Below are 12,500 nucleotides of genomic sequence, written 5' to 3'. Positions count from 1 at the left end.
CTTGGCATAACTTTTTTTTCCTCTCTCTCCAGGAGTTTTGTTGTAGTTGAGTGGTAGTGGTGCACTTAGGCAGGTGTTGGTGTGTAACAAGCAAGAAAATGCATGTCCATTGAAGACTAAGACTTCAAAGACTTGCACAATCTGGTATGATGGAATTCTAGACTGAAAATCAACACTTTTGTAGACTGGTACATTTTTCATGTTTATGCATGTTAGTTTCCTCAAAGGCATCATCTTTCTGTGCTATTTGCTGCAGTTTATAGCAGTTGGTTACATACTGTGTACACTTTCATTGGTAAGTGTCTTACATAAATGGATTGTTTCAGAAATCTCTCTTTCTGACTTTAGCACATTTGTTGTTGAACTTAATGTGGATTTCTTTTTCAAATTTACTTTGTATGCATGTTTGCCTTTGTAGGGTGATACATTATTGTAAATGTTTTCTGTACATGCTAGCATGGTGAGTTCTAACTCAAACCCGTAATGCTTGAAAGAAGGGAACCAAATGCTTTGTATATTCATTAGGGTATGATATTGATTACCTCAGATGGATGGTTTGGCCTGAAGATGGTAAACTGGTTGGTATAAGTGGTCCTTGCCTGCTTTTTCTTTGCAGTATTGCTCTAAGTGTTGCTTTGAATGTATGGAAATAATGGTTTGTTTTCTCTTTATTATAGGTTTCAGTGGTTGCAGTTCAAAAGTTATTTCGTTTTCAAACTTGAAAAAGTAATGGATGATTTTAGGGCTTCGGCTCCAGAACCAAGAGACACTGGCAATCCAAATATAGAGTTTACTCCTTATGAAGAAATGAAAGCACGGATATTAAAAATCGTTGATGGCTTTAATGGGTATGTCTGAATTGAAAATTAGTAATGTACATTAGAAACTAAAGTGAATTATTTTTATTGCAGTCTTTTGTACTTTTTAGTAGCTTTGTAGCTTCCTTCTCTGGTTTGATGAACGGACGTATTGAATGATGGCGTTGACATTTTTTTCCTGAAATAAAACCAACAAGTAGATAGTACTAATATTTGGTGTGTAGAGTCCTAATAGGCACCCCAGACTTCCCTGATTGCCAGCTCTGTCATATGCCATATTTTATGGTTTTCCAATTTTCTGTTACAGCCCCCCCCCCCCCCCCGATCTTTGTGGGTTTTCTTTTTTTCCCTCCATCTATAGGTTTCCTTTGGTTGCCATCACTTTTTTTTTAAATTTATTTTATGAATCTTTCGTATTTCTCTTCTTTCAGGGCTTGGGGAAGTTCTTAACTTCCACTAGGGAATATATTCTGTTTATACTTGTTGTTTCCTTTATTTCTTGTATTTCTTTTTCCTTCTGTGGGAAGGTTTGATTTAAACCTTAGTGTCCAGCAGGTGGACTGAGAGTTGTAATATGGCCTGTAGCATGCCCCAGAACTGTTCATGTGTAGATCTTCATATAAAATTTTATTTTGCATCTTTTAAGTGGTAACTTTGTCTTGTTGCTCCAGAAGTGAATTTGGGACCTCCGATTTAATTGCACATCACTATGTACGCACATTTAGGAAATGGGTGCATCAGGAAAGCTTCCTTCCTTCCTTGTCATAGGTAAGATTTGTGTTTAGTCTGGAATCTTTTCCCTAAGACTAAAAAGGAAGCGGGGGAGCCATTGTAAGTTTGTGTGTGCATGTATAGGTAGAGTTTAAGTGCGTTTGCATTTGCTTGTGTTTGCATTCATGCTGTTTTACTGTACGAGGAGTTTATTTGCAGGAGTAGCATGTACATGTGTGAAGTGAGGAGAGAGTCTGTGTGTATTTGCCAGTAGTTATATGTGTACAATGCTGGTGTGCTTGGTTTGCAGGAGTGACAAGCTTGTGTGAAGTGTTAGCAACTGCATGCATGCATGCATGCATGCTTGTAGTTGTGAGTGTAAGGGAATTTTAAGATGAAGTTTCAGAACAGTCTCCTGAAATTGCTTAGAAAAACCGTGAAAACAGAAAAACAGCTTAACAGAAGAGCCAAGAGTTTTAATCCTCTGTGCTAATTGCCAGATCAGTGAAGCTTTCTAGTGTTGAATGAAAACTGGCAGATTTTATTTACTGTTGCCCCCCCCCCCCCCACCCCCGAATATCTGAATGTTTATGACAGAATGTATGGCAGTGAGTGGAAGGGCTTATATTCCATCTTGGAAACTTAATATTTTTACTTGGTACAACTCTTTTTACTTGGTACAACTCTAATGTTTGGTTCCTGTAGATATGTTAGTTTAAGTTGTAGTTTTTAAAGTCAGTTACTCAAAGAATAGCATTATCCTTAAATGTGAAGTGTTTCTGTCTCGCTGTTCATTCTTGCAGATGGGTTCGGAGCCGATCCTCAGCTCCGAGTCGGCCTACTACAAAGCTCGAGGTCTTCAGATAGCTCGAGGCCAAGTCCCTATCCCGTGATGCACCTAGAGTTACCTCAGATCTAGTTTGCTGCTGCAATAGATCGGAGGTTCTCGCTAGCTCGGGCCAGTACAATTTTATTTTTTCAAATATTTCTTTATTGTATTGATAACTCTTTATTAGCAGTAGTTTTAAGATACTTTATATAAGCTCTTACAGATTTATTGTGTAATTCCCTTTCCCTTGGTGTGCTTTTTCTTAAATTACTAATTGGCCTAGTTTTTCCTAGGCCTAGTTTAGATTATTAGTGTGTGTTTAATCAGTGACTTTTCTGTCACATCTGTCTTTATTAATAGATTTAGAGTGTGCTTAATTAGTGACCTTTCGTCACAGTTTAGAATAATTAGAGCTAAAGTTTAGTTTTCAGTGTGTGAAATAGTAGCATTTAGTATTGTGTGCGTTTAGACAGTGACTGTCACAACTTGATACTTTATCTTTGTTTAGATAAATACTTTTGTGTGTGTGCGACTTTTAGCCTGTATTTTTCAAAGGGCTTGTTGATTGATTTTACTGTTAAAAATTATTTGGGTGTGCACAGTTTTACAGTAACCTTTTTTTGATAACTTTGGTTTGTACAGTATGGCTGAGCAAGACAAACACCCTAAGTCAGGATTTAAAAAAATGCCCTAAATGTGACCAGAAAATGTCTCTCACAGAGTAAGAAATCCAAAAAGTCTTCTACGTCGGTTCCACAGACATCGGAGCCGGTCCCCAGTTCTGGCACCAGTGTCTGGAGTACCCAAGTCTCCTCTGTTACAGTCAGTACCACCCTCTATCCACTCATCTCTGTCTTCGATCAGCCTTTCCAATTTGGATGTGGATCGTGTGGTGCAGAAGCTTTTACAGGCACTGGCCTTCGCTAAATTATTAGTTCCAACCTAAGCAGTTTCAGAGCTGAAGACCCTTTTGCCAGCTACTACTCTTTCTCCTCCAAGCCATACTGGTACTTTGGAGCTGGAGGAGTCGGACTTGTTGATCATGAAGCCTTCGGAGCCGATGCCTGTTCCAGTGTCTTCGGCTCCGTTTACTCTGACATCCTCGGTGCCGATCGAGGAATCTAGGAGCCGACACTCTCTATGGTCAGGTCCGGGGAGGATAGTCAGACCAACTTGTCTGTTACGACTCTGCTCATATGAGCTCTGCTCCTATGTCTTGTTCTGAGCCCACTGTCCTGGTGCCAGGGGTATCGACTGTTTCCTCAGAACCCCCGGTCCCTTCGCATTGGAGCAGAGGTGCAGTCGAAGCCATGAGGAGAGTTAGGTCACCTAAGACATCTTCGCCCTCAGGTCTGGCTTCTTTCTCCCCTAAAGTGCCTGTGTCCTGCTTCTGCTTCACACATCCTTGCCAAGTGTAGAGAGACCTAGAGCCTCAGGAAGCCCCATTGGATGGCCCATGCTCTTCCGAGACCTCACCAGAAGCTCCCACTGATGAGGATCCCAGGAAGAGAGTTTGTAAGGGGAAGCATCTAGACTCCCCACAGGAGTCCCTGACATCTGATAACTACTTGGATGAATCAGAAGGGTCCCCCTGTTAGAATCTCATTTGCTGAGATACTAGAAATCTTTAGGCAGAGGGGTGACTGACAGTCCGCCAACCCTACTGAAGACGAGTCTGTTCTCCTGAAGGCTTTTGTGTCTCAGCCCTCCACCTTTTGGGTGTCTCTGCCCTTCGATGAACTTATGCAGCTGGTCTCACGAAGGGAGTGGGAGTCTCTGGACACCATGGAGCCTGTCCCTAGGAGGCCTAATATCTCTGCTCCCCAAGACCAATCCTTTCTGACCAAGGGTGTGCCAGTTGATGCCATGGTGATGGCGGCAGCCACTAAAAAGGAAATTTCAGAAACTTCCTCTTCTATCCATTCCCCTAACAGCGATTCCAGGAGCATGGATAGATATGGGAAGCGCACTTACAGTTCAGCAACTCTTCCACTGCATTCTCTCAACTATCTAACCCATTTTACGAGACTGCAAAGAGAGCTCCTTAAAGAGCTTGGGAGATGCTCTTCACGGTACAGTAGCTGCAGGAGCTTTATAAAAAGTTGTCTCCCCCCTTGTTACCTTCAACTCAGTAGTTAATTCGAAAATGCGCCTCATTTCGTATGCAGTGGATGGAATGAGCAGGGCAGTGGGTACAGGAATTGTTCTTGGGAGACTCACTCCTGGATGCGCTTGTTTTTCTTCGTGGAGCCCTTCAAGTCATCCTTTGTAAATATCCCTTGTGATGGCTCATCCCTTTTCGGATGGTCACACTTCAGTTGATACTTCCTTTTTAGGGGAAAGACCATTGGATGTGCTTGATCTCCAGGATGTGTACTACCACATAAAAATGGCCAGACTGTCCAGGGATCATCTGCACTTCTGACTGTGAGCCAACATTACCCAGTTTCGAGCTCTACCCTTTGGTCTTACTACAGCCCCCAGTGTGTTCACCAAATGTATGGTAGTGGTCATGCCTCACCTGAGACGTTTAGGATTCTAGGTGTTTCTGTACCTAGACGATTGGCTCCTCACCGCAACCACCAGGCATCAACTCATTCAAGCCAGGGACACACTGTCACTCTGCAGCCAGCTGGGCATTACAATAAACTCAGAAAAATCCTGCCTTGTCACCATTGCAACATACTGTTTTTATCAGAGCAGAATTGGACACCAGCACCACGACGCTGAGACTTTCAGTAGAAAGAGTCTTACTACTCCATCAGCAGGTCTGCAATCTGATATCCAAAAACAAGGCTCCAGCATCAGAAGTTCTAAAATTGTTAGGCATGATGGCAGCTGCAATTCTGGCCATAGCACTGGGTCGCATGCACATGTGGCTACTGCAATGGCTGTTCACTCGGTGGTCTTACCAAAAGCTCCCCATGTCGCACCTTTTAATGATCACAAACTCTTGCAAAAAGGATCTTCAGTGGTGGTTGACCTGTCCATGTCACAATAGGGTCGTCCCTTTGTTCTACCCCCACCAGCGGCCACAGTGACCACGGACACTTCCCTGATAGGGTGGGGGGGCATTTTCAGGGAAGAACAGCCCAAGCTACATGGACCGATCAAGAGAGACACCTGCATATCAGTGTCCTAGAGATGAGAGCAGTACTTTTAGCATTGCAGTACTTCCAGGACGCTCTCTCTGGGTACAATTGCGATTCGGGCAGACAACGTTGGTGGTCTGGTACTTGAACAAACAAGGAGGAACCAATTCATATCCTCTGTCGCGAGGCCCTAAGAGTATGGCAATGTTCTATATCCACCCAGCACTTTCTGTTAGCATTGCACAATCCGGGGAAATCCAGCATGATAGCAAACAAGTTGAGCAGTGCAATTTTGTTGCCCCATCAGTGGTCCCTCAAGAAAGAAATGGCGGACAGGATATTCCATAGGTGGGGCCAGTCTTGCCGCGACCTTTTTGCAAGTCACATTAACACAAAATGCAGAAGCTACTATGCCCTGATTCCCCCTCTGGAAGAAGCCCCAAGGGGTGCACTTGTTCACGATTGGCCTCGGGGTCATCTCTATGCATTCCCACCAGTCCCATTGATACCCAAGGTACTACAGAAAGCAAAATCCCCGGGAAGGACCATCATTCTTTACAGCCCCTCATTGGCCTTGTCAGATTTGATTCCCCTTCCTTTGACTTCATCTTTTGGATGACCCTTGGATTCTGCACCCAGTTCTGAATCTTCTGATGCACTCATCGGGGGAACTTCATTCCTCTCTGCAGTCCCTGAAGCTGATAGCTTGGCTGTTCCATTTCCCGTCATAGCCAGGTTCCATAACCTTTCTGAGACTACTCAAATTCTCTTAACCTCTCATAAATCCTCTACGAGGAAGCTGTACCTTAGCAAATGGAAAAAATTTTCTATATGGGCCTCTCAAAACAATATTGATCCCTATCAAGCCCCCGTGGCCTCCATTTTAGAGTTCTTGACTTTGATTTTTAACAAAAGAGCTGCAGCAGCAACAGTTCGTGTTCAACTTGCTGGCTGCCATTTCTAATGTTCAGCTTGGATTTGAAGGATTGAACATTGTCACACTATCCAAAGCCGTTCTTAAAGGGACCTTTCATCTCAGGCCACCTGTAAAATCTCACTGTACCCCATGGAATCTACTTTTTTTGCATTCTCGCATTATTCTTCCTCCATTCAAGCCAGCCTCCTCATGTGACCTCAACATTTTGTCATGGAAGACTTGTTTGTTTTTTTAGTAGCTATCACTTCTGCCCACATAGTGTCAGAGCTTCAAGTTTTGTCTGTCAAGCCTTCTTATTTGATTTTCCATGCTGATATAGTTTCACTTCAAACTAACCCCTCTTTTTTACCTAAAGTTTGTACTGAAGCCAATCACTCAAACAATTTAGAATATATGCTGCACAAATTTGATAGTTATAGTCCGCTCAGATTTTACTTGGATAGAACCAAAGATTTTAGGAAATCTGTACAGCTTTTTCGTCTCCTTTTCAGACTCCAGGAAAGGTATGCAAGTGACCAAAACAACTCTGCCCAAGTGGTTATCTGATTGTATCACTTTAGCTTGTTCAGCTGCTAATATGCCCTTGCAACATAAAATTAAGGCTGAATCCACCAGAGCAGTGTCTACATCCTCTGATTTTTCTGCCAGACTTCCTATTGATAACATTTGTGCAGCAGCCACTTGGTCAACACCTCATACCTTTATCACTCATTTTAAAGTTGACAGGGCCTGTCCTGAAAAACATACTCCCGTGAGCCACCCGAGGATAGATGATGCTTGGGACGCCACCCATCTGTAAGAGTGAACTGCGAGATAGAACAACTTCACATAAAGAAGTTATGTACTTACCATAACGTTCCATGTGAGTTTTCATCTCTCCTTCATTCTTACTTCCGCCCTCCTAACCCTTCCTGGGCTTTTTGAAGACTGTGATGCTGGATTCTTCCTGGTTGCTCAACCCTTCTACAGATTTCTCTTATTGAGTAATAGAATGACATATGGTATTATTATACACAGCAGATAAGATCTGAGGTAACTCTAGGTGCATCATGGGATAGGGACTTGGCTTCGAGCTATCTGAAGACCTTGAGCTTTGTAGTAGGCTGACTCTGAGCTGAGGATCGGCTCTGAACCCATCCGTAAGAATGAAGGCGAGATTAACAACTGATATGGAATGTTATGGTAAGTACAACACTTCTTTTTCTCTGTTTATAGCAGCATATAGCTGTATGAGATGCATCTTGCCAAGAGGTGGATGTCTGACCAGTATAGAAAAGCCTTTGAGTACTTTCGACATGCACCATATGTCTGGGGTAGCTGGCGAACATGTTGATTTATATAGGCAGACATGTACCTGCCAAAAACTCGGAACTTTCTTGCTGTTGAAATGCAGTTAAAAAAGGCAAGGGAATGCCAAGAAAAAGGAGGTGCAGCTCAAGCCCAATCACAGTCCTAGAAAACTTTGACTGTTTCTTCCAACCAGCCCGCCACCACCAACAACATACTCTTATGCACAAACCCTGGCCACCCTTTACTACTTGCTGGCAATCTTTCTGTCTCTATCTCTTGCAAACGATGCACAGCTGATACCCGAGTACTGAAAATTATTCAGACGGGATACAAATTGCATTGAGACTCTTCCATTCAAACTTAGGAGTTCCTTCACACAAAGAAAACACCTCTTTTTTTTTTTTTTCCTCTCATTTACCATATGTTGTTACAAGGTCTCATAGAATCTGATCCAGATTCTCCACAAGAAAAGGGATTTTATACAAAAATGTCTCTAGTACCCAACAGAGCGAACCTGGAGACCTGTACTGGACTTGTCTGTCTTATGACATTTCATAAAAGTCTTAAAATTCAAAATGTTCACCTTTCAGTCTCTTTCCTCTTGTTTCCTACTGTGTGTTTTGTGTGACTGTCTCAACCTAAATGACTTCTATCATTGCATATTAAGTCACAGAAACTTCAGATACTCTAAGGTTTTCTATTTTTGGTTCATCTTTTCAGTTCTCTTTTCCTTGCTGTTCTTCCACTGCTCTGGGGTGTATTAACAGTGTCTAGCGTCAGTAATTTCTTTGTGCAGACTGCAAGACATTCACATTTTTTCCTGCCAAGATGATTGCCTTATTTTGGCCGATTATTTTCAAAACTGTCAAGAATCCTTGCTTTTTTGTCAAATTCTAGGTTTTCACGTCAATTTGAAGAAATCCTCTTTTGTTCTGTGAGGGGTAGTAACATTTCTAGGTTGTCTGCAAGACGTGTCTAATGTTTGGTTAATCTTAGTCTAGAAAAGGCAATATTCTGTCAAATCTAATTCATATATTATCTCCTCAGACAGTGACAACAGCAAGGGAATATCTCAAGATTTTGTGCTACATGGGTTTCCACTTTTGATTCCACCAGACCGATTACATGTGAGAAAAATATAGTGGTTTCTTAAGTCGGTATTGATTCAGCACCATCTGCTGTCTTTTATACAGTCCCATTGCTGAACTTTGTTAGGAAAGAGCTTTTATGGTGTGTACAGCAAACCATTCTGAATCCTGGTCTTCATTTTCCTCTCCATCCCTCTATGTGTAAGAATGGAAGCTTCACACTTTGGTTCTGTTTGATGCCCCCCCCCCCCAAACAATGCAAAGTACAGATGTAATGGCCTTAATAAATGCATTAAAGACCTTGAACCATTTGTGTACTCCAGGCCGTCTACTGGCAAGAACAGACAACAACACTGTGTGATGTGGTACATTAAAAAAAGAGGGGGGGGGGGGAGTACCAGGTCTTGCCCCTTTTGCAGATTAGCCTTAATATTCTAGGAACTTTCAATCCAGCACAGTTTGCTCCTTCAGGCTGCATATGTTCTGTCAGAGCAGAACACTGCAGACAGACTGAGCAGATCCAGGGTAGACCACCATAAATGGAAGTTACACAAAGGCCTTCTAGGCGATTGTCCATATGTGTGATTTCCCCATGCAAATCTGTTTTTCTTCATTCACAACAGACAGCTGAAGAAATTCTTTTTTTTTTTTTTCAAGACACCTTGCAGAGAGGCCTGGAATATGGATACCTTTTCCATTCAGTGGACAGGAATGTTCCTCTATACCTACCCCCTTTCCCCTGATAACCAATGTTTTTTTTTAAAAAAAAAAAAGCAAAAGATTCCAGAAATGATCTTGGGAATTCTGTTGACCCAGACAGCATACCACAGACTTTCTCAAGTAATAGATTTACTCACACAGGATGAGTGATCAGTGATGTACCCAAACGTACTGGACTTCATTTGACTGCTTGGGTAATAACATTTTGATCACTCTTGGGTGCCTCTTTTCAAAGGATGTGCATAAAGGGGGGTGAGAACCTCCTCCTCCTATAAAATCCTTTTGACAAAATTGAGATTTCTAGTTGTCCCCCCCCCCCCCCCCCCCCCCAGAAGAACCAGGACCCATTCAAGACTGTTAAGGGTACCCAGTAACTTCAACATGACACAATTCAGCAAAGAATAGCCATCTCCTGTATTGCAGAAAAGGGAAAGTACATGGGGGACTGGGAATTTGACGCCCTCTCTCTTTGAACAGTAGAATCATACATTCTTTATACCTTTTCTGATTAAAAGGAACAGTATTGCATCAACCGTTTCAACAACCACTGACCATTTAAAATGAACACTACAGCATTAATTCTGCTAACTAAGATCTCTTTACTCCCAATGTTTGACTTTCAATATTGGGCATAAGTTCCAAATTCGTAAGAATTTTCTACACTTTACCATGCCAACATTTTTCATATTTGGCAGAAAGTAAATCATTGGATATATATTGAAGTCTGGAATCCATTTTTAATGAAAGTGTGTTTAAAATGAGATACAAACACTAACATTTCTCCTTCTCCATAATCCTCAAGCATCTCATTCCCCCATCTGATTGATTTATTTTATTTGCAATTTGTTCCCAGGATGGTCCATTGGGCCACTAGGAGCCCATTTTCAATGGAGTCCTGGGGAGAAAAGCTCCAGTACATGAATCAAAAACCATTAGAAGTTAATTACAAAGCAGTTATAACAATAGATAATGTAGTTGTTGTTTTTGTGTCTTTCGGCTTTTCCCGGTTGGGGGTCGCCAAAGCGGAACTCCGGTCCGCTAATGATTGGCAATAGATTTTTACATGCAGAGTTGCCAGCCCTGACGCATAACCTTCAACGAAGGTACGCCCATTCACGCACGTCTCCACATAAGACGCTCTCGCTGAGATTCGAACAGGACAACGTCTTACTGTAAGGTGACAACGCTACCGCAGCACCTCTACCGCAGTCGATACCCAAAAATGGGAAAAATACAAAAAACATGCATACATGAAGAAAATAGTGTGATTAAACAGTTTAATTTAGGCAGAAAGTCTGTTGGTTGCAATAGGTGCTTATTACAGTGTTGTGCAATTATATTTATATGCAAGTGTATGGATATAGTAGATGCTTATTGGAGTAAACCAATAATAGTAGGGTGTTTGGATGCTTATTTCAGTGTTATACAATCTTGTATATGTGCAGGTGTATGAGTACAATAGGTGCTTATTGCTGTTAAGTAATAATAGTAGGATGTTTGGAGGTCTGCTGGATGTAGGGGATTAGCTTCGGTTGGGAATTTCATGCAGGATGGGTACAGGAGCATTCCCATTTAGAAGTTAGATGGGAGTGGAGTAAGGTTTTGAAGACAGGCTGCTAGTTGTGCGGATTAGTGGAGGAAGAGAATTTCACAGGCGGGCTATAGAGAAGGACAGAAGATTTTTACCCGGGGGACGGGTGGGTTTGTGTAGCTCAATGAGATTTTGGGAGTTTGATCTTGGGGATCTATTGGGCTGGTGTATCTTAAAGGTTGGAGGCCAGGGAGGGACAGAGAGAGGGGTTAAAGATGTATGGGCTTTGAGCGAGTTGAATATAGGTGAGGTAGTTGGGTAGTTCTAGCCAGTTGAGTTTGTGAAGGGCAGTGCAGTGATGTATTAGGGATCTGTAGCCTGTTGCAAATTTTAAATTATATAGTAACAGGAGGATAGTTAAGCTTTTAGGGAGGATTGTAGGTTGGTGAGGAGTGGGGCTCCGTAAAGGGGGGATGGGATAAGGTATGTTGTAGCGAGTGTTGGTTTGGTGGGACCGGAGATGTACCAATTGTGGCGATAGAGCATGCCAAGTTTCTTGTGTGTTTTCTTGATATTTGCTTGTAAGTGGGTGTCTGACTTGAGTTGGTCATAGATTAGGACACCTAACAGTTTTGTATTAGATACTATTTCAAGGGGTGTGTTATTCTGACTGGTGGTGATGAAGGTATTTTTGTCTAGGATGGTGGTTTTAGGAAGAGTAAATAACATTAGTTTAGTTTTTGTGGCATTGAGTGCTAGGTGGTTGTCTAGCATCCTTTGCTCAGTTAAGGAGAAGGCATTTTGGGTTAGTTTAGTAAGAATGGGGATGGAAGTGGCTGAACAGATTTATGGTTGAGTCCTCTGCATATTGGATGAGGTGAGTTTCGGGGATGGTCCGATAGAAGTCATGTATGAAAATGTTAAATAGCAGGGGCCCAAGAATAGAACTTTTGTGTACTCCAGTGGGAGTGTTGAGGAATGGGGAGGTAGCTTTTTTCCATTTGACAGCTTGATGTTCTTCGTGTTTCACTTTTGCAATCATTACATTCGGGTAATCCTGCTGGCAGGTTGCCCTCAGCCGGCCTGAATTCCAAAGTCTTGGGTCCTGCGTCGGCTGCTGTTGCCCCTTCCCTGACGTCAGGTCGTCAGGGGCATAAAAAAAGCAGCCGACACCATTTTCTTTAGTCTTTCTTGCGGCACGGTGCCCGAAGCAGAAGCATTTCGCAAGTGCCGGTCGGCCGACTCCTGAGATTTTCGTGTTGGTTTCAGATCCGAAGTCTTCAATAAAGCTTAGTACCCCGTTGGGGAAACTTGAAACTTTTTTTTTCTTGCTCCAGACCGATGTCAGAAAAAGTTAATAATTGTATTGCTTGTGGGAAGCAAATACCTCATAAGGATTGTCATTCTTACTGTGTTCCTTGCCTAGGCCCTGATCACGTTTCTGGTTGTCGGTTTTGTGCTAGATTTAACCAACGCACTATTAA

The 12,500-nt window shown here is 42.4% G+C and overlaps 1 protein-coding gene across 1 annotated transcript in view; it reads left to right on the top strand.

Annotated features, from left to right (window-relative positions):
• The window catches only part of PPP4R2 (protein phosphatase 4 regulatory subunit 2), a gene marked incomplete in the record, with an annotated part of 674,825 nt that overhangs the window by 77,829 nt on the left and 584,496 nt on the right, over window positions 1-12,500 (top strand). Inside the window, 1 exon segment of the mRNA XM_044077974.1 lies at window positions 678-848. Coding sequence (XP_043933909.1) covers window positions 678-848 — 171 coding nt within the window.

Source organism: Protopterus annectens, chromosome 7.part0 (assembly GCF_019279795.1).
Source record: "Protopterus annectens isolate FY-2018-M chromosome 7.part0, PAN1.0, whole genome shotgun sequence".
Taxonomy (NCBI): Eukaryota; Metazoa; Chordata; order Ceratodontiformes; family Protopteridae; genus Protopterus; species Protopterus annectens.
Note: the sequence above shows the minus strand (reverse complement) of the source record. Positions and strands in the feature narration are given on the sequence as shown.